At 38.7% G+C, this 23,532-nt stretch overlaps 1 protein-coding gene across 1 annotated transcript; it reads left to right on the top strand.

Moving 5' to 3' along the window:
* The first annotated feature begins 362 nt into the window (after positions 1-362).
* On the top strand, positions 363-13,766 carry MATN1 (matrilin 1). Its single transcript, XM_056560628.1, has 8 exons — positions 363-453; positions 1,951-2,297; positions 5,427-5,649; positions 7,534-7,659; positions 7,759-8,163; positions 8,798-8,950; positions 9,037-9,117; positions 13,714-13,766. Exons 1-8 carry the CDS (start codon positions 363-365, stop codon positions 13,764-13,766), a joined length of 1,479 nt encoding a protein of 492 aa, XP_056416603.1.
* Positions 13,767-23,532: the final 9,766 nt, after the last annotated feature.

Consider the following 23,532-nt stretch of genomic DNA (forward strand, 5'->3'; position numbering starts at 1 on the left):
CTGGGCAGATGAACAGCCACCTCTCTTAGTGTATATCGTATAACTTTACATACAGGTTATCTCCACCAGTGCTAGACATAATAATGTTTGAACACTTCATATGTCCTGATGTCCTGTTACACAAAACTTTTTCCTTCTTATGCAAAAAAAAAATGTTTCCAGATGTTTTATAAGGCACAACTATCTTTCCACTGATCCTTTCCCCCTATATATAGCCCTCTTGTGCCAGTCTCCACCCGTCCCACCCCTCTTTCTGTCATTTAACTGGGAGGTACACCTGGAGGTGTGTAGGTAGGATACCTTGAACACAAATTACCCATTCCATCACTCTCACTTTGCTTTCTGACTCCTCTCCGGACATCATGAAGACCTCTCTGTGTCTACTTTCCACTCTCCTATTAGTCAGCTGCTATAGCTATGTAGCACTGGGAGCAGCACCACAGCAGCTCAGAGGTGAGTGATTTCTACTTCTGAGGATTATAATTTATGCATTAATAAGTTCATAATATTCATGATGACATAAAGTTTGGGGATATTAGTAGTCATTGAGCCATAGAAATTACACTAGCAAAACCTACAAGAGACAAAAATGACAAAAAACTAAAACTAATGTGTATATGGTGGACAGCTATTCTATGGATAGAAGAGATTTGTAGCAGCTATATACTTAACAATAAATATAATCTGAAAGCTGTCCAACATAATGCTCTTCTGTGGCTTTTCTGTGCTCTGCGATCTACCTAAAAACTGCCGCAGCATTCAGAAACATCCAGCAAAGTTTCTTTTGTCAGATATTAATTAACTGATTTCTGTGGTTTCCTCTTCATTTAGAAATATGTGCAACATGAAATTATATCGTCGATTATTATAAACATGATAACCAGAAATTGAGAAATGAGATTTATTATAATCAGGGCAGAGCTGAAAACCTAATATTATTCTTTTTCTCTCAATCTGGCCTACTTTAACGGAAATTAGAAAAAATAATGTATTTATTCATATACTGTTCCCAAAAGTGTTGATGGTATGAGAATGCGTGGGTTGTAGCAAGGTTTTCTTCACTTAAGGCAAAGCCTGAGGTATATCTAAATACAATAGCCAGGGCACGTAGGCTTCTAAAGGCAACAAATCAGCCCTTGTCCTTAGTGTAATAGTCTATAACATCACAAATGTCTTTCTAGTATGGTCAAATATTATGAAAAATTATGAAAATTTTTTTTTTTTACATTTTATAAATAAAGAATATAAAAGTAGAAACAATATTAATGCATAAACAAACGTTACTGACTTTACTGACATTCGTTTTAGGTTATTTGGCTGAAAAAGTTTTACATACGATCATCACAGGTGCTGAAAAGTAGAGCCTGTAAAATTTTTTTTCGTTTTGTTATAACTAAACAGGCTATTTCCATCTGCCAGGTTTCTAGAACCATGCACGGCTTACTGAGATCAGGCTTTCAAGTCTGTTCCGTGATACCTGAATGTCATACTTTCCAAACACCCATATCAAGTGTATCAATTGCAAGACAAAGTTTATAGAAAGTACAACGGTGCATATAACATATGGATCAGCTGTTAAAATCTGAAAATAATGTTGTATTCCACTCTCCAGTCGAGCCCACATAGTGTTGGCTTTGAGAATCTAAACATAAAAATAGGATTATATTATTAACACTGTCTCTCTGTCATAACGCTTATTTCCAAGATCTAACCATCTGTTGTAATGCATCATCCTGACAGTCACATTGCTTATTAAGCTAGAGTAATACAATTAGCAAACTTATAAAAGAAAGGCAAGTACATCTATGCTTTACTGCTGTAGTGCTGTGACTTGTTGCTTGTAGACTGTTGGGTCAATACACACTGCTAGCTGCGGCACATGAATAGAGTGTTGTTCAATGTGATGACTGTCTTTACATAGACTTGCGTTTGTTTTTCTCTCCCAAAAAGGCCCCAATTGCAGGACTCATCCCACTGACCTGGTATTCATCATTGACAGTTCTCGTAGTGTAAGACCTTCTGAATTCGAACAGGTCAAGGTTTTCTTGTCTCAGGTCATTGAATCTCTGGATGTTGGTTTCAATAACACAAGAGTCGGTGTTCTAAATTATGCCAGCTCTGTCAAAAATGAGTTCTCCCTCAAAACCCACAAGACCAAAGCTGCTCTACTTCAGGCAGTTAAAAAGATCCAGCCTCTGTCTACTGGAACAATGACAGGCCTTGCCATTCAGTACGCTATCAACCACGCCTTCACAGAGGGGGAAGGAGCAAGACTCAGATCTACAGGTGTAAAGAAGGTGAGCAATAGTAATATGAAGTATGCTTTTTTTACGAGTTGCCAAGAATAAACAGTATGTCGACCACTAGTTTTATGCCTGAACTGTGTATACACGTACCCTTCTTTGAAGCCCATAGTCAAATTCATTTTTATAAAAAAAAAATTAATAAATAAATAAATACAATTGAGTCAGACAGACAACAGCACACTTTCTTTAAAAGCTATACAGAGATTTTATAGGACACCATTGGATTAGTGGTTTTCAATTGTGACTTTGTCAGACTAGGATGGTAGAAGAGACAAAGGGAAGTGCGCTTGTGTATTACACCTAAGAGGGTAGGATGGTAAAAGGGTTCAGAAGAAAGCAATTACTGTATTTGTAGTCTATAATAGATATAATGCTTGTGAATAGAGCCAAATGTGTAAGATTGTATTGCATGAATGTGTGTTTTAGATTGTCTTCTTCTTTATAATTTTGCCATAATTGTCATAATTTTGCTGATTATCTATTATTATTTTCACCTCACAGCACTGCATGGGGATGCTGATGATAGTACCTAATAGAAAATGCTTTTAAGATCATTCTTGATTTTAAAGTGAACCAGTCAGCAAACTCATGCTGCCCTAACCATGGACAGCATGATTAGTGACAGAACCCACAATAACATTGTAATTAACAACGGGTTTCCCGCTGCTGGAAACCCGCTGCGGGTTACGCTACCATTGATTTAAATGGGTCCGCTGACAGTCCGCAATAGTGTCGGATTTGCGGACTGTCCACGGACCCATTCAAATGAATGGTAGTGTAACTCGCAGTGGGAAACCCGTTGCTAGTTACTAGCGTGTGAACGCACCCTAAAAGGGATAATCCCATCTTATAAGGGTATTTCCTACTCATAGTTGGGAGCTCCACTGATTCTGAGAACGGTGACAAAACTGTCTCTGTAATGGATGGTGTACACAGTGCATGCATGGCCAGCATTATATTCATTCTCTATGGAGTCACCTAACATTTTAGTTCAGCGCTAAGCAATGTTCGACAGTCAAATAGAGATCTTCTTGCTGTATATGTATTATGATGCTAAATCATTTTCTAGGTCTTTATTAAAATGTTTGTTTACTTTTGCTTTTACAGCCTCTGCAGCTATGTATCTCTCCCTCCCTCCCTCTCTCTCATTTTGCTTTTACGAAACAAATCAACATAAAAAACAGAATTATTGTAAGGGTGTTTACACACATAGAAAATTACGATTGCAGATCCGGTGTGTGTGAATACGTACACACATACAGGATATGCTACATGTTTTTGCTGTATATTTTGCGCAGCTGATTTTGCTACACTTCAACTTCAATGGATAGCAAAATAGCTGCACAAAATTTGCAGCAGATCCTGTACATGTGAACGTACCCTTAGGGGTACGTTCACATGTGTAATTTGCTGCAGATTTTTTGCAGCTGATTTTGCTACCCATTGACTTCAATGGCTAGCAAAATCAGCTGCCAAAAATATGCTGCAAAATACACATGTGAACATACCCTGAAAGTGTCCATAGCCTTTTAGAAAAAGCATAGCTTGTTCACATAGACAGTGTTATATGCAGGGTTAAAAATGGACCTGTCAATCATAGTGAGCCAAGCAGAGAAATATGGAGGAGAGCCACCCAGTGGACACTTTTGACCAAGTCCTGCACATAGTTGTGTCTGAGACCTAGTAAGAAAACATATTTCTCTAAGACTTAGCAGCAGTTTGGAGTAAAACACAGTTCATTATGAATGCTGGACCTGTCAGTATATCACGCCGCCTAAGGCAGTAGGATTTTTGTATAACACTTCTGAAATACTTTACTGACGGGAATGAAAAATACGGTACTTTTTTTTGAAGGATTCATCAGCGTTTAGAGCAGAGAACATTACGTAGCTCATGGTGAAATTTCCTATTTTCATAACAGCATTGTGTTGGTAAATTGCAGCCAGCCATACTCTTCTAAAAGATCCTTTGGATTGATTGCCAGAACAAAAGTAACCACCTCTCGTTCCTTCGGCTATTGCCTGATCTTACACCTTATGCTAGAAGTCTAACATTCAAATAACTACCGCAAGTGTTTTGACGTAATATCAATGCTAAAAAGAATGATTCCCATAGTAAGATGTCTTGTATGCTTCTTTGTATTTCCTTCAGTGATATCTCCCTACCTTCAGAACAGTCACTTAAGGAATGCAGCTTTGATAAAGCTAAACAGAGACCTGTCAGAGGTGTTATCAGCTAGACCTGTGAAGGGACGTGAGGGGGCCCCTCTAGAGGTGTAGTATAACTGGATTCGGGAACACACAAACAATAGCTGTCACTGATAGGTAGAACAAATTGCATTTATGGCATTTGGTAGAATATTTAATGCTATACTTCTATAGAAGAAAAAGAAGAAGAAGAAAAAAAGAAATTTAATGGCAGAGTGAATTTGTGAATCTTAACTAGAAGGCAATTTCTAAGTTGTTGTAGTTGGAGTTTCGCAACAGTATGAGAGCCACAGGAGGAACCCGGCTTTAAATGGGCTACAATTATTATTATTATTTTTTTCAAATCAACTGGTTTCAGAAAGTTTAAAAAAAATTGTAAATTACTTCTATTAAAAAATCTTAATCCTTCCAGTACTTATCAGCTGCTCCACAGGAAGTTGAATTGTTCTTTTCAGTCTGACCACAGTGCTCTCTGCTGCCACCTCTGTCCATGTCAGGAATTGTCTGGAGCAGGAGAGGTTTGCTATGGGGGATTTGTTCCTACTCCTGACACAGACAGAGGTGTCAGCAGAGAACACTGTGGTCAGACAGAAAAGAACAACTCATGGAGCATACAGCAGCTAATAAGTACTGGAAGAAGTAAGATGTTTTAATAGAAGTAATTTACAAATCTGTAGAACTTTCTGGAACCAGTTGATTAGAATTTTTTTTTCCCACCGGAGTACCCCTTTAAAGTATCACAGTACAATAAGCTACTGACATATGAGATCATTCATTTACATGACATCATTTCCTTATATGTGTTCTCAAAACTGAATTGTACACTTAAACAAATGCTACAAATGGTGTAAAAATAATAATAGTTCAAAAATCAGTAACAAAGAATATACACTTGCTATTTGACTGCTTTTAGGTAGCAATCGTAGTAACCGATGGTCGGCCCCAGGACGGCATAAAGGATATTTCTGCAAGAGCACGAGAAAGTGGATTGGAGATCTTTGCTATTGGAGTGGGACGCGTTGATATGACCACCCTGCGTCAGATTGCTAGCGAGCCCCTAGATGAACATGTGGACTATGTGGAGAGCTACAGCGTAATCGAGAAACTCAGCAAGAAATTCCAGGAAGCATTTTGTGGTACGTCGTACTGTTTTCAGACATTTTTAACCATACGTTTAACAAATAGGCAAACCTCATACAAATAGGAAACCTAATAGTTAAATTACCCCCTCATTCTACATCTACAGGAATGAATAGGAGATGATTTCTTTTCCAGTGTATTTCTTCAATTAGTTTATTTGGATTGTCTGCTTGCCGTCATTCTATAGGATCACTGTAGATAATACCCGGTTATCATGTGATGATCCTACAGTATCACTTATATGGTACCAGCCCTGCACCTGTGAGATCATCTAGAACTGATAATCACAAGAATCTATTCTTCCTCTATACTAGCTACTTATTATACAAAGAAAAAAAAATACTATTTATTTGCTAAAACCAGAATAGCCTTTCAAGGTTTCTAGTTAAGCATTCTTTTTCTTGTCAATTGGTAAATATCTCCAGTAATCACACTTTGCAATCCATTTGAGGAGTTAATCAGTGGGACAATTTTATTTTTAAAAGTGACAGACTAATTTAAAAACATAAAAAAACTTTAAAAATATAAAAGTAATAAAAAAACAAAAAAAACATTGGCAATGCTGACTGGGTTTCCGCTGGTCTTCACTTCCTGATTCTATAAAGGAAATGTCAATCACATGTCATATGCCCTGTTTGATGTGGGACGGGGATTCTTTACTGTAAGAGCAGTGAGTCTATAGAACTCTCTCCCAAAGGAAGTGTTCATAGTGAATTCAATAAAAGAGTTCAATAGGGGCCTGGATACATTTATTAAGACAGAACATTGATCTAGGGATTTATTCTGACTGCCATATTTGGAGTCAGGAAGGATTTTTTATCCCTAGTGGGGCAATTGGCATCTGTCTTATGAGGGATTTTTGCCTTCCTCTGGATCAATACAGTAGGGACACAATAGGGATTAAAGGGGTACTCCCGTTGAAAACTTTTTTTTTTTTTTTTTAATCAACTGGTGCCAGAAAGTTAAACAGATCTGTAAATCACTTCTATAAAAAAAAATCGTAATCCTTCCAGTACTTTTTAGGGGCTATATACTAAAGAGGAATCTAAAAAAGAAATGCATTTCCTCTGATGTCATGACCACAGTGCTCTCTGCCGATCTCTGCTGTCCATTTTAGGAACTGTCCAGAGCAGGATAAAATCCCCATAGCAAACATATGCTGCTCTGGACAGTTCCTAAAATGGACAGCAGAGGTCAGCAGAGAGCACAGTGGTCATGACATCAAAGGAAATGCATTTCTTTTTTTGATTTCTCTTCAGTATACAGCCCCTAAAAAGTACCGGAAGGATTACGATTTTTTTTTATAGAAGTGATTTACAAATCTGTTTAACTTTCTGGCACCAGTTGATTAAAAAAAAAAAAAAAAAAAACAGTTTTCCACCGGAGAACCCCTTTAAGGCTTTTTCAACCTTATGAACTATGTTACTATGAACTCTCTCTTTTACCTAGAGCATTGTTTCCCAACCAGGGTGCCTCTAGCTGTTGCAAAACTACAAATCCCAGCATGCTGAGAAGTTGAAAAACACTGACCTAGAGTGAAGAGCAGCTGCAAAGTATGTCTCCTATATGGTTGCTGGCAGCTCCTATCTGTACTGAGCTCAGTTTAAGTGGTAGCTACTTACCTATAAATAAATAAGGAAAGACTTGTCAGTCAAGCTTCTCTAGGGAGGAAGAAGCTGGCAGGGAGCCGCCTCAGTGACTCTTTGTATTTTCGACTCAATTTTAAACTATGTCAGATGAACAGAGAATGACCCCATGTGGTCACACAGGTTACGTTCCCCTCAGGCTAGTCCTCCTGACCATATGTTTATATGTGGACATGCAGTTAATAATACACATTGGAGCATGTATTCATCATTCTTTACAATTCTCTTATCCAGAAATGGCTGACCTCTGTTCCACTGGAGATCACGACTGTCAGCAAATTTGCGTCAGCAGCCCAGGGTCCTACACCTGCGCCTGCAGAGATGGATATACATTAAATGAGGATGGAAAGACCTGCAATGGTATGAACCAAATGGCATGTGCCCGGATGATTAAGAGTTGTTTTGCTCTGGCACCGTCTAATGATATATTTTTTATTCTTTGCTTGTTTGTTTTTTTAGCCTGTGGTGCCTCAGCTATTGATCTGGTCTTCCTAATTGATGGCTCTAAAAGTGTTCGCCCAGAGAACTTTGAACTTGTCAAGCAGTTTATCAATCAGATTGTGGAGTCAGTGGATGTTGGCGAGAACAAGGCACATGTTGGTCTGGTCCAGTACTCAAGTGCAGTAAGGCAGGAGTTCCCCTTGGGCAGATATAACAACAAGAGAGAAATTAAGACAGCCGTGAAAAAAATGTCCTACATGGAGAAAGGAACCATGACTGGTCAAGCCCTGACATATTTAATTGACAACACTTTCACCATCTCCAATGGCGGAAGACCAGGTGTATCTAAAGTTGGCATTGTCTTCACCGATGGACGTTCTCAGGATTATATCAATGATGCTGCATTGAAGGCTAAGGAACTAGGTAAGAGAATATTATGTCCTGCAATTATCCATTACATTTCTTAAAGGGGTACTCTTCCCCGAGACATCTCAGCCCCTATCCAAAGGGTAGGGGATAAGATGTCTGATCGCAGGGGTTCCACCGCTAGGGGACCCCCGTGATCTCGGCTGCGGCACCCCAGACATCCGGTGCACGGAGCGTATTTCACTCCGTGCCAGATGACTGGCGATGCGGGGTGGAGGCTCATGACATCACGGCCATGCCCCCTCAATGCAAGTTTATGAGAAGGGGCATGACAGCCGTCACGCCCCGTCCCATAGACTTGCATTGAGGGGGCATGGCCGTGACGTCACAAGCGGCGCGCTGCTATGATGTCATGAGCCTCTGGCGCTGCGCCCGATGCTCTAAACAAATGCCAGGAGCAGCAGCGATCAGACATCTTATGCCCTATCCTTTGTATAGGGGATAAGATGTTTAGGGGCAGAGTACCCCTTTAAACTAGATAAACCACAGTAAAGAATAGACAATACCCTTGGTTTTTGGATACATTAACTGGAATAATATTATTATTAATATTATTAGGAGTAGTATCATAAGAGTGTTCACGGAAGCTTCCATTCTTAAATGTAAAGTTGCCTATATTTTCCTATTCCAGGTTACAAGATGTATGCAGTTGGTGTGGGCAATGCTGTGGAGGAGGAGCTGCGGATGATCGCCTCTGAACCTGTGAATGAGCACTATTTCTACTCAGCTGATTTCAAGGCCATGAAGGAAATTGGCAAGAAACTTCAGATGAAGATCTGTGTTGGTACGTGCAACACAATTTTTCCTTTAAGCGATGTTGTGGGCTATTGCAACAATAACTAATCGAATTTCTCTTTTTTACCTTATTAGAAGAAAATCCCTGTGAATGTGAGGCTATTGTCAAGTTCCAGACCAAGGTGGAAGAGCTCATTCAGGCATTAACACGAAAAAATATCCTTTTTATAAAGTCATAGATACATCTATGAAAACATACAGGGGTTAAACAGGGGATTTCCATACAGCAGCCACAAAAATACTACCATCCACTGTCCAGAAAAAGTTGTCAGACAATAAATAAACAAAACCACTTTACAATTAGTGTTGGGCGCCAATATTCGTAATGCAAATATTTATTGCGAATATCGCATATTCGTGAATTTGCGAATATAGCACTAAATATTCGCAATTACGAATATTAGCATTTTTTTTTTCACAGTACACATCCCAGTGATCATCCCTCCCTGCTTCCAGCTTGCGGTGTAAACAAGCCTCAAATACTAGTTACTGTCTCAGACCGCCGGGCGCCCGAAAATTCGCATATGCATATTGACCCCTCCCTTATTTTAGCTCTTTTATCAAGTGATATTGCGCATGCGACTTTCATGGTGAATGCGCATGCAAATTTTATGGCGCATAGTAAAAAAAGGCCGTGAATATTGTGAGTATGCGAATTTTGCAAATATATGACGAATATTCATCCATATATTCGCAAAATATCATGAATTCGAATATGGCCTATGCCGCTCAACACTATTTACAATATTCAAATAATCTAATATTTCCAAATAGTGGCCACAAAGTACCATTCAATACACATATAATGCCTCTGAGTAATTAGCCTGCAATTGGAAACATACCATACCATTATAGAGTGCCAATATAACTAGAAGGGAAATAATAATGCTGTGTTCAAATATTATTTCAACAAATTTTGTGCAAATCAATACAATAAAAATACCACTAGTACATGACACTGGAAGATGTTAAAGAATACCTGTCATGGTTGGGTGATAAAAGAACAGTCCTTTTTATGCATAAGGTTTTTGTTTTCATCGCGTATTTACTAGTATATCTTTATAAAGATCAATATGGCTGTCACCATATATGTCATCCATATTTCTCAGACTCCTGAATGGCAGAGAAGGATCTCAGCCATTCAGGAGTCTGAGAAAGCTGGGTGACAGCTATCTATATTTCTCTATTTCTATATATGAATAGAAAAGGATAAAAGAAAAAGGACACATGCCCCATGTGAAGAACGTAATAGAGGATGACACAGTGATGAGGCGATAACACATTCACTTCAGTCGGCATGTAGAATATAGTGTTGAGCGGCATAGGCCATATTCGAATTTGCGATATTTCGCAAATATATGGATGAATATTCGAATATTCGTCATATATTCGCTAAATTCGCATATTCGTAATAATCACGTTTTATTTTCGCATATGCGAAAGATAATGTAAGTTAAAATTTGCATATGCGAAAATTAGCATATGCTAATTTTCGCATATGCGAAAATTCGCCCGACGCTCTCTCACAGGAGTATTAGAACCTTCTTTATACCACACAAGCTGGAAGCAGAGAGGGATGATCACTGTGATGTGTACTGTGAAAAAAATTAAAAATAAAAGAATATTCGTAATTACAAATATATAGTGCTATATTCGCGAATTCGCGAATAAAATTAGCATTGCGAATATTCGCGAGCAACACTAGTAGAATATTGCAATTCACAGTGCTGCAGCCACAATCCTCAATCCATCCCAGGTTAGTAAATTAGCATGAAGGCCCGATGGCAAAAAAATTGATCTTATTGGTGCTATTCCTGATACAGCATAGAAGAGTCCTGATTCTCTAGTATAGATTTCTCTAGACATAACAATTGTTTAAAGCACAAAAACAACACGTTTACAGCCTAGAGTAGACCATTCCTTTGGTCTGCTCTAGGACTGAAACTCATTGTTTTTGTGCTTTAAATAATATTTTATGCCTACATAAATGTATACTAGAGACTCAGGACTCTGTCTTCTATGTAATATCTGGACTAGCACTGACAAGATCTTTTTTTTTTTTTTTTTTTTTTTTGCCATTGGGCTTCGTGCTGATCATGTATACATAGAGGTGGATATTCCATAAAATGTTTTGTATGATATTTTTTGATAGCTTTTTATGTAAAGTATATAATTGATCATGCCCAATATACATTCCAGAAACTTACTCCAGTCTAGTGGCAGTAAACAATGGAAGAAAATATGGCTTTACTCCTTTTCACTGTACTGCAGACTTGCCTTTTGTTTTGGCTGCATTAGTCTCTATGGTGCACTGAGGCTCTGTGAGGGCCCCCGGCTCACAGAGCAGGCTGATTGATAAGCCAGAAGCCTGCACAGAGATCTGCTAGTCCCATCCTCACTTCCTGATTTTTGTCTTAGTGCAGCCTGGGACCAAGACAAACTGCACAGAGCTGCAGGACAAGCTGTTGTTCACATCAGAAGGAGCACATCCATTTTTGGTTACAGGAATACATTACAAAATTATATAACTTGTCATGCCCTGCTACATATGAAGAAGGAGTTAATGGTCACTTCTTTCTTATTCTAAGGTGATGAAGCAGTTAACCCTCTTCACTACCCTAGACCATTAGGAAAGTAAGTTTCAAGAGGTAACAGAACATGCTCCAGAAACAGTCCTCAAGCTTTCCTTGAACTTGCCAGCTATAGACAAATTAGCTCAGATTTATCAATCTGCATGAAACCAAAACTTTCTGATTTTTAACAACCACTTACAACCAATCACAGCTCAGCTTTCACTTTTTAAGAAGCTCTGGTAAAATGAAAGTTGCAATTGGTTTATTTGGGCAAATGCAGATAGGCCTGGATTCTGTCCATAAGCAAAATTATAAGTGGAGACCCAAATGCTGAAATATTGCACCCACAACTAAGTCACATTTAGTCAATTCTTCAGTCGGTAGGCAGAGAGTTGTAGTGCTTATCTCTAGTGCTTTCAGGTGTACATGCCCCAAGCCACATGGAACAACCTACACACAAACAATTATTTATATACATATATAGCTATAAAATTATATTGTTATGCAAGGAAAAAATATTACTATTATATAAAGCTTAAATAGTACCACAGTACTATTGTTGAACACAAAGCACTTTAGAAAATCCAATATTGCCAATGATATCCCTATTTAAGAACCAAATAATACTACTACATAGTGACCACTAAATAAACTACTATTAATATCATACATGTGCTCTATACACTATGAAAGTGAAGACAGTACCGCTAAATCCAATGACTTACAGTTGATTCCTTCTTTGATCATCGCCATTAAAGGGGTATTCCAGGAATTTTTTATTTTATCTGACTATGCTTCAGGGGCTGTAAACTTAGTGTAGTTCATAATAAAGTGTCTGTACCTGTGTGTGACAGTTTTATCACAATTCTTCTGTGATTTTCACCCCAATATTTGTTTTTAACAGCATACAAAATGACTGTTGCCTCAGATTTTTCCCAGGTTGCAAAGCGGCTGAGACCTGACTCACTAGTCAGCTGATGATAGGGAGCCTATCTTCTTCAATGGGTGGAGAGATCGCTTGGTGGGAGAGAGATCAATCTGCAACTAGTGCAACAGCTGTAGGCACCCTGATTGAAAACCACAGGTCTTTTGAATGGATGCAGCTCATTTATGTTCCAATAGGTGGGGTTGCTCATGTGTGGGAGGGAGGCAATGGAATTATGGGATTTGTAGGCAAAAGAAGAAAACTGAAACAGGAAATACCAGTTCACAAAAAGCTAGCCACAGTGTTATGGTAATCTCACAACATTTAGCCCCAAGACAAGCACAAATCCTTCCTAAGCATGTCCATTACTGTCTGCCAGGTACGTACTAAAATCACCTTATGGTGGATAACCCCTTAAATATATCAACATTTTTCTGCCCAGAGTTTTCTCCCCAGACATCTTTGGCTCCCCACTTTTCCAGCACCCTACCTACCAACACATATTTTGTACTGTAGGTATCGCCCAAAATTGTTGTCACACACACACAGCATCCCTAAAATCAAATGATGTTATAATAGTGGCAGAAACATTGCCCCCAAAAGAGTGACAGTTATAGGGCCTTTTAAAGGGGTACTCCAGTTTAGAAAAAATGTATCCCCTACTCAAAGAGGTGTGTGATCACGGAGGGTGCGACCATTGGGTACTCCCCGCAATCTCCTTTGCAATGCTCTGGCTCTCCAAGTGCATGGAGCTAGGGTTGGCATGCGCCGAAGCTCTGTACTTGTACTTCTCTGGCTCTCCCATAGAGATTAATGTAGTAGTGCATTTCATGCAGTGATCGATACAGCTCCAGGTATTGGGAGAGCTGGGGCACTGGGCAGGAGATCACAGGGGTCCTAGCAGTCCTAAACTGGACTACTCCTTTAACAGTGACAGAAATAGTGTTTCAAGGAAGTGACCACCAAGGTATCTTGGTGAATGAACATAAAAGGACTGTCTTCATCTGCAAGAAAAATATTTAAGCAGCCAGAGAAGAGATGGCCACATGTGAATTCTTCTCTTGGGGCTGATCCAAGATCAGAGCTGGATGAGGGATAACTTCAGCTACAGTCTGTGACTAACAGGTCTGGGTATGAGGGCGCTGTTTCATACAAGTAAGTCCTTGCATTTATGAACCTTTGATTGCATTGAATCGTATTATAATGTGTTTTGCAATATATTATCACTGAACATTTCTTTAACTCCTTTCTCACTCGAAGCCGTGTCCAAGAGAATCACTGCTCTGGAGAATAAAATCACTGTCTGAAGAAAACCCTTTCGCTCTTTTAATGTTCAGGATTTATCCTAGGGTTTTCTAACCCTTTATTTTCTTGAGGCTAAAGATCATTCCCCACTTCTCTCTTGCAAAAAGAGAAAGCCTTTATCCCTGAACTGCCACATGGTTGGGGACATGTATTGGATTCCACCAACTTTATTGTCACACATATGTCCCTTGTGATGATGGGCATATTGCATCTTGTGAACGATGTCAGATACCACCTTTGTTAAATGTAAAAAAGTGCCTACACACATGTATATACACTTTTATATATATAAAGATAGATATATGCAACTATATATACGGTATGTATAAAGATATATGTCTATATATACATAAAATATATTTATATACATGTATGTCAAATCATTTCACATATATAAGTCTATGAAAAAGACAAACAATAAATTAAACTGTGTGTGTGTGTATATATATAAGTAAACAAACTAAATACTCTAAACACTCATATGTAGCAAGTAGAGCTCAAAGATTACCCCAACCAAAAGCTGTAGAACTCACTTGGTTGGAAGGTTAGTAGCTTCAAAAAGCCTATATGTCTGTATATCCCAGAGAATGCCAAATGTGACAATTTAACACACACAGTAGTGTTCTACTTGACTCCAGAATGTGCATTGCAAGTTTCCATATTGCATTATAGTCTAACACACACTAATATACATTCTTGTATTAAACAGGCTTTTGAGCAGGAATATGAAATATTGCACAGTATTTGTGACATTACATTACTATTTCGTATGTGATGACACAATTCTTCCATTCGTATATATTTATAATTATCAGTATCTATACATACATTGTTATGTGTATGTATACTTAGTTTTGGAAAGAATATTTGCTTTCCTTGTTTAAAAAAAATAATATATATATAATGTATATATAATATAAATATTTGATTTTTTTATATTAAACATAAAACATCCACTTTTCTGTCCTGGATGAATCATACATTCTGCTTGTCAAAGTGAGGTAATTTAAGATGTTAAACGGATTTCACTGCCAAAATAAAAAGTAAATTAAAACAGAACTGTTCTTGAAGTGATGTTTAGCAGTCTGTTCACTGAAAGTGTAATACCACTCTTCTTAGCCATTTATTTTTGTCTCTTTGTAGTGACATTTCTCATTTGTGTTGTGAACATAGGTAAAACTAGAGGGTCAGCACATGGGAAATAAAACACATTCAAGGTTAGTGGGGGACCCCAACCTGGATAACATTTTGTACACACGGGGGGAGATTTATAAAAACCTGTCCAGAGGAAAAGTTGCTGAGTTGTCCTTAGCAACCAATCAGATCGCTTCATTTTTCACAGGCCTTTTCAGAAATGTAAGAAGCCATCTGATTTGTTGAGCTGCAACCAAGTGCGTTCTCCACAAGTGTTTTATAGACTGTATTATGTAGTACAGTTACAACCAATGACTCACAGGTGACATCAACTCGAACAGGAGTAGTGCTCTTTCCTTTACTTCTCCATCTGGCCTAGACTTCCATGAGGACTGTTTCCAGCCACAGCTTGTGTCTGGTCTTAAAACGGCCACCTGACCACTTGGTCCATATGACCTTAAAATAGTCTCAAACAAATGCCCTGAACAAAGAAGCTCTGCTCAACATCCTTCCTCCCAAGCACAACGCGACTGGGAACACTTTGCCCTTCTAAGACATACTTTAAAACAAAACTTATTACTTATCACCGTTACCCTCCAAACATAGATAACACAATCTATATACAAAAAGGAGCCACAATGCTGGTAATTTTCCTTGATGGGCAGATACAACCACTGGCTCTAAGACAAAGGTAGCCTCTGTCCCCAAAGCTGTCTCAGATAGCCTGTATGTATTGAACCACAAGTCAAATTTAGAGAAAAAAAATACAATGTTTCTTACTTTTAAAGACCGGTTATAGTTATGGCTTCAAAACATACAGATTATTCATCAAATGTAGCTACTAAAACACAGTTACCTCCTAACTTTAATTACCAAAATGTGGTAGAAATCCAAACATAAAGTGGTGTCTGCCCGGGATAAGCAAATTTGCAATACTTGAAGAAGTACAGATGACATGTCGGTAAGTCAACAGAAGATCTATTCTCCAGCATCCAGAATCAAAGTGAGTGAGTCCCACCTGGAGTCAGGTTTAATTGTACAGACAACAACAAAGGGAGGGTTTCCAAAGCCACTCCAATGGATACAGTAATAATCCACTCCCCTAGTTACAGTGGGCAAACAAGTTATGTCAAATTACAATATGACGATTCAACTTACAGAGACATAGCGCACACCCATGTGTTACTGTATATTGAGCCATTGTGAGATAGAATGAGATGGCTCAGCTTCCTACAGTCGCATAATGAATATCTTTATGCTATGGACCATTACCATATCTGCAGCTATAGTAATCTCCAACAACACAAGACCACATTCTAGCACACAGTATGTAGCCCACCATAAAGACAATGTGGCAAACCATTAATGTGGTGATCATTAAAGGGTGGAGTGTATGATGTACTAGTGGGGGGGGGGGGGTTGACTTAAATATAGTTTGTGACACAAAGAGTGTTAACCACCACACTACCAAGAGTAAGCAGTTGCCTGTGCCAGGCGTTGGGCAATTAAAACCTCAAATGCCAGGTTAGGGAAACCACTTTTATTTTACTTTCAGAAGCTGGCAGGATAAACAGGAACAGTTCAATTCTAATGCAATGTTTGATGAAGGATGCTTTTGGGAATCACAGTTGCTTGAAGGCACTACGGGACTTGTAGTCCACCTGAACTAACTTGTTGTTTAACCTAATTTGAGTGTACATAGATCTGAACGTGAATTGGACAGACTGACTGTATGACTGGAACTTGACTTTAGTAGACTTGAATGTAACTTTTCAGCTAAAAATCACTGAATCTGCACTTTACTTGGGAAATCTTGTGTTAGGGCTTACTGCCAGGGTGCCTGAGCCTTTCAATACCCTCTTCTTTTGCAAATGGGACCATTGGCTCACTGGCTCCTCTCCTCTGCAGACTTGGGTCTGAACTTGACTGGACAGACCAGATGGATGACCGGGTCAGCGGCATCCTGTGAAGGGTGATGCTGCTCAGGAACAGATTGTTGCAGGAACTGGGTATCTTATGCCTGTCCTCATGTGGTGATGTACAGGTCCACAGCAGAGGTCTGGAGTTGACCTCCACTCCCTCTCCTCTACAACACTGACTAGCTCTTCCCCGTCTAGACAAACCTGAGGGAGCAGGGTAGGAGCACTGATTGGCTGAGGAAGATCATGTGATCTCTTAAGCATCCTCCTGTACAGACAGGATTAACTCTTGAAGACACAAGGCATAAAAGAGCATTTGACCACCAATTAATATCACAGTACAATAAATCATAAAACACAATACATTTAAATCTGAGCAGTGGGCCTAGAACAGACACGTTAGAGTGAGATCCACCTGACAGGGCAGGTAGATAGGTGTCTCCTTCGCCTGGACACCCCATCAAGAATTCCAAGACAAGTAACAGGTCTTCTTCCTTCAAAAAGCCTCCAAGTACAGGCAGCGTGAAGCAACAACTCACTACCTGTACTTAGTCCGTCTAATGAAAATATTATTAGAAGAGGAGAAAGTTCAATTAGAAACTATAACCACCAAACTTCATACAGCAACTGAACAAATGAATTGTTTTAAGAGTGACCCTACATTCGAGAAAAAAGAAAACATACTAAAAGAAAATATTTCAAAATTTGTGGCATACCTTAAAGAGTGTAAACATGAACAGTTTAAGAGGGATGTCTTGGATTTCAATGAAAAAAGAGAGTATGAGACAATAAAAAGGAATGTAGTGCCACAACAAGAGAGGGATGTTTCATCTTTTGAGTGGGAAGATACAGAGATAGAAAGGGGTCATGCTGGCCGCAGGCGTACTCACAGCCTGTCTCCCTGTACAGCTTCAGGGATTGGCAGTACCGCGGCCAGCATGTCAGGCTGCGGTTGCACTCAGTCAGCTGATGCTTACTTACCTCTCTGCGCACCTGGCTCCTCTGCTTCTTCTAACTGCCATCGCGCGTGTACTCGTTTCCTAGGGTGCGCACATGCCAGCTCTCTGAAATTTATGGCCCAGCGCACTTCCTCTTGACCCCTGCTGGATCTTTGTGCCTAGTAGCCATTGAGATAGCATATCTTGCAGTGTCCTGTCCATACTGTGTACCAGTTCCGTTTTTTTAAGTTTTCTGACTACGTACCTTGCCGCCAGCCTTGACCTTCCTGTCAGTCCCTGTCTCTGAATTTCCTTATTAAATTGTATCACACCTCACCTTGGCCGCCACTGTGGGTTAGTTGTACCAGGGGTAGCAACCTGGGAGTTCACCTGCCGCAGCAAGTCCATCCTGCTTTGCAGCGGGCTTTGGTGAAAACCAGCGGCTCCTTAAACTCCGCTCCCTGGTGTTGCTTTCTCCAGTGGTACAGCGGATCCACTACTCCGACCGTTACAAGGTATAAGGTCTAGGACCCTTTACAAGGCTTAAAAAGAATAATGTAAACACCCCTTGGGGACTATGCATGAATTGACACATTTGTAGATGTAGTCACAAGGGAATCTATCTATCTAGCTATCTCATATCTATCTATCTCATATCTATCTATCTCATATCTATCTATCTCATATCTATCTATCTAAAAAAAACAAGAGACCAGCAGCACACAGAAAATTAGGTGCAAGAAAGGTGAAAAATTTATTGCATTTATATCCCAGTGTACAAAGGAAGCAACGTTTCAGCGACCTCTCGTTGTCGTTCTCAATCTCAACTGAATAGATCCCTGTGCAATCTTATATGTGCAGTTAATTACATAATTACTTAATGTAATAATGAACATACAGTACATAAATAAATATATACAAGTTGTGCATACATATAAACAAATGTGATTTTATACCAACAGACCACATGTCCGTATCATATTAAAGTGCAATAGTGATCTCATAATAACCACGTGTGTTTAGGTTGTGTTTCTCCTAGGTGTGCATAATCGCGCCGTTGTGTTCCATAATTCTTTACTTCTTATTCACATTGATAAGTACAGTATTGCCCTTACCCAACAGAGCACCATAATCCACGTGTCATAATTGCCGGAGCGTGGGTACTAACTTAGTGCGCAGATGCGCATAGTCAACCAATCGAGTGAGGACTTCCTCGTGTTGAGTATAACCAATGAAGGAAAAGAGAATTCACGCATGCGTGCTGGAGTTGAGAAGTATCTTGCGCCATCTTGCTTCAGGGAAAAATTGCCCAAACCTTCATTTCAGGTACTTCTCGTTGTAAAAGCGTCATGGGTGTCTCCATGTTCACTTAATAGGGTTTGTTTGCAGACTGAGCTGGCATGGCTCTTCCTCATCATGATCGCTGCAGATGCGGGGTTCACATATGTCGGACCAACACGTCTCCATGCCGGACGTCACATGCGAATCCTGGACGTATAGACGTCAGTCAAAGACTGGCTCCATCCTCCAGATATCACCCACATATTTCAGCAGATTAAATGGGGATGGTCTGCACCCTGTGGAGCAAATTAGACAACCCTATATGACACAGATAGACAAAACTCCTGCATGCAAGACAGGTTTCAATGAAATTCAAATAATAAAAAAGGAATAAAAAAGAAATAAAAAAAGAGGCTCCTTTTTGTATATATGACGTGGTGGTTGCTCTGTTGGTGGCAGCAGTACAATTGTTTGTTATCTGTAATAAAACATAAAAACAAGTATAAGGATCAAACAGAAATACAATATATCCAGAGTACATGTAACAAAACAAAGGGGCTATAGATAGGGCACTACCTAGTACACATCTTTGCCATAGACTTAAATTCTGCATTGAGATCCATGAAACCAGAGGGTCTCAATGCAGAATTTAAGTCTACGGCAAAGATGTGTACAGGGATCTATTCAGTCACTCATATCTATCTATCTATCTCATATCTATCTATACATCTATCATCTATCAATTATCTATCTATTATCTATCTATCTCACATCTATCTATCTGATATCTATCTATCTATATCATATCTATCTCTCTATCCATCTATCTATCTATCTCTCATATCTATCTATCTATCTATCTATCTCATATCTATCTATCTCATATCTATCTATCTCATATCTATCTATCTCATATCTATCTATCTCATATCTATCTATCTATCTATCTAACTCAGATAGATGAGAGATAGATCAATAGATATGAGAGATAGATAGGTAGATGGATGATATATAGATAGATAGATACATGAATATATATATATATAGTAAGAAATAGTTGCAGCACAGCTCGGTTCCAACAAAAAATGGGTGCCAGCGTCCTAACCTGATCAGGGTCTCTTGTAGATAAAAAATTCCAATGGCGCAGCACTCCAGTAAAAAAAAGTGCATTTATTCACACATATCTCAAATACAGCGCAACTATTCAGCTCCTATGGAGCCATTATCATGGTTAGTGATAAACTGTGACATCACTGTGCTTCATAATAATCTGTGACATCACTGTGCTTCATAATAAACTGTGACATCACTGTGCTTCATAATAAACTGTGACATCACTGTGCTTCATAATAAACTGTGACATCACTGTGCTTCATAATAAACTGTGACATCACTGTGCTTCATAATAATCTGTGACATCACTGTGCTTCATAATAAACTGTGACATCACTGTGCTTCATAATAAACTGTGACATCACTGTGCTTCATAATAAACTGTGACATCACTGTGCTTCATCATAAACTGTGACATCACTGTGCTTCATAATAAACTGTGACATCACTGTGCTTCATAATAAACTATGACATCACTGTGCTTCATAATAAACTGTGACATCACTGTGCTTCATAATAAACTGTGACATCACTGTGCTTCATAATAAACTGTGACATCACTGTGCTGCATAATAAACTGTGACATCACTGTGCTTCATAATAAACTGTGACATCACTGTGCTTCATAATAAACTGTGACATCACTGTGCTTCATAATAAACTGACGTCACTGTGCTTCATAATAAACTGTGACATCACTGTGCTTCATAATAAACTGTGACATCACTGTGCTTCATAATAAACTGTGACATCACTGTGCTTCATAATAAACTGTGACATCACTGTGCTTCATAATAATCTGTGACATCACTGTGCTTCATAATAAACTGTGACATCACTGTGCTTCATAATAAACTGTGACATCACTGTGCTTCAGAATAAACTGTGACATCACCGTGCTTCATAATAAACTGTGACATCACTGTGCTTCATAATAAACTGTGACATCACTGTGCTTCATAATAAACTGTGACATCACTGTGCTTCATAATAAACTGTGACATCACTGTGCTTCATAATAAACTGTGACATCACTGTGCTTCATAATAAACTGTGACATCACTATGCTTCATAATAAACTGTGACATCACTGTGCTTCATAATAAACTGTGACATCACTGTGCTTCATAATAAACTGTGACATCACTGTGCTTCATAATAAACTGTGACATCACTGTGCTTTATTATAAACTGTGACATCACTGTGCTTCATAATAAACTGTGACATCACTGTGCTTCATAATAAACTGTGACATCACTCTGCTTCATAATAAACTGTGACATCACTGTGCTTCATAATAAACTGTGACATCACTGTGCTTCATAATAAACTGTGACATCACTGTGCTTCATAATAAACTGTGACATCACTGTGCTTCATAATAAACTGTGACATCACTGTGCTTCATAATAAACTGTGACATCACTGTGCTTTATAATAAACTGTGACATCACTGCTTCATAATAAACTGTGACATCACTGTGCTTCATAATAAACTGTGACATCACTGTGCTTCATAATAAACTGTGACATCACTGTGCTTCATAATAAACTGTGACATCACTGTGCTTCATAATAAACTGTGACATCACTGTGCTTCATAATAAACTGTGACATCACTGTGCTTCATAATAAACTGTGACATCACTGTGCTTCATAATAAACTGTGACATCACTGTGCTTCATAATAAACTGTGACATCACTGTGCTTCATGATAAACTGTGACATCACTCTGCTTCATAATAAACTGTGACATCACTGTGCTTCATAATAAACTGTGACATCACTGTGCTTCATAATAAACTGTGACATCACTGTGCTTCATAATAAACTGTGACATCACTGTGCTTCATAATAAACTGTGACATCACTGTGCTTCATAATAAACTGTGACATCACTGTGCTTCATAATAAACTGTGACATCACTGTGCTTCATAATAAACTGTGACATCACTGTGCTTCATAATAAACTGTGACATCACTGTGCTTCATAATAAACTGTGACATCACTGTGCTTCATAATAAACTGTGACATCACTGTGCTTCATAATAAACTGTGACATCACTGTGCTTCATAATAAACTGTGACATCACTGCTTCATAATAAACTGTGACATCACTGTGCTTCATAATAAACTGTGACATCACTGTGCTTCATAATAAACTGTGACATCACTGTGCTTCATAATAAACTGTGACATCACTGTGCTTCATAATAAACTGTGACATCACTGTGCTTCATAATAAACTGTGACATCACTGTGCTTCATAATAAACTGGGACATCACTGTGCTTCATAATAAACTGGGACATCACTGTGCTTCATAATAAACTGTGACATCACTGTGCTTCATAATAAACTGTGACATCACTGTGGTTCATAATAAACTGTGACATCACTGTGCTTCATAATAAACTGTGACATCACTGTGCTTCATAATAAACTGTGACATCCCTGTGCTTCATAATAAACTGTGACATCACTGTGCTTCATAATAAACTGTGACATCACTCTGCTTTATAATAAACTGTGACATCACTGTGCTTCATCCTGTAATTTGATGTCATTGTGTATAACAACCCTGTAGTGACATCACAGTTTATTATTCTTGAATGCTGACTTCACTGTGTATATTTTCCCGGTACAATGACATCACTGTATAGTTACCCTCTACTGTGACAACACTGCGTTTATTAACCCTGTAGTGGCAAAACTGTTTATTGTCCCTGTACAGAGACATTACTGTTTATATTAACTCTGAACTGTGATGTCACTGTGCATATTTACCCTGTATTGTCACTCGCAGTGCAAGGTAAATATGTACAGTGGCATTAGGGTATACAGGCTTAATATATACAGTGATGTCACAGTGCAGTGTAAGTATCAACATTGATGTTACAGTATAGAGATAACACACATTGATGTTATAGTTCAGAGATAATACACACAGTGATGTCACAGTACAGGGATAATACACACAATGATGTCACAGTACAGGGATAATATACACAGTGATGTCACAGTACAGGGATAATATACACAGTTATGTCATAGTACAGGGATAATACACAGTGATGTCACAGTACAGGGATAATACACAGTGATGTCACAGTACAGGGATAATACACACAGTGATGTCACAGTACAGAGATAATACACACAGTGATGTCACAGTACAGGGATAATACACAGTGATGTCACAGTACAGAGTTAATACACACAGTGATGTCACAGTACAGGGAGGGATAATATACACAGTGATGTCATAGTACAGGGATAATACACAGTGACATCACAGTACAGGGATAATACACAGTGATGTCACAGTACAGGGATAATACGCAGTGATGTGACAGTACAGAGATAATACACACAGTGA

The sequence above is a fragment of the Hyla sarda genome, chromosome 2 (assembly GCF_029499605.1).
Source record: "Hyla sarda isolate aHylSar1 chromosome 2, aHylSar1.hap1, whole genome shotgun sequence".
Classification (NCBI taxonomy): Eukaryota; Metazoa; Chordata; class Amphibia; order Anura; family Hylidae; genus Hyla; species Hyla sarda.

Excerpts from the sequence above, each read along its gene's own strand:
- MATN1 (XM_056560628.1), top strand. The coding sequence starts at position 363 with ATGAAGACCTCTCTGTGTCTACTTTCCACTCTCCTATTAGTCAGCTGC. Across the intron at positions 2,298-5,426 it reads GATCTACAGGTGTAAAGAAG|GTAGCAATCGTAGTAACCGA; the intron begins GTGAGCAATAGT and ends GACTGCTTTTAG. Across the intron at positions 9,118-13,713 it reads TCAGGCATTAACACGAAAAA|TCGAAGCCGTGTCCAAGAGA; the intron begins ATATCCTTTTTA and ends CTCCTTTCTCAC.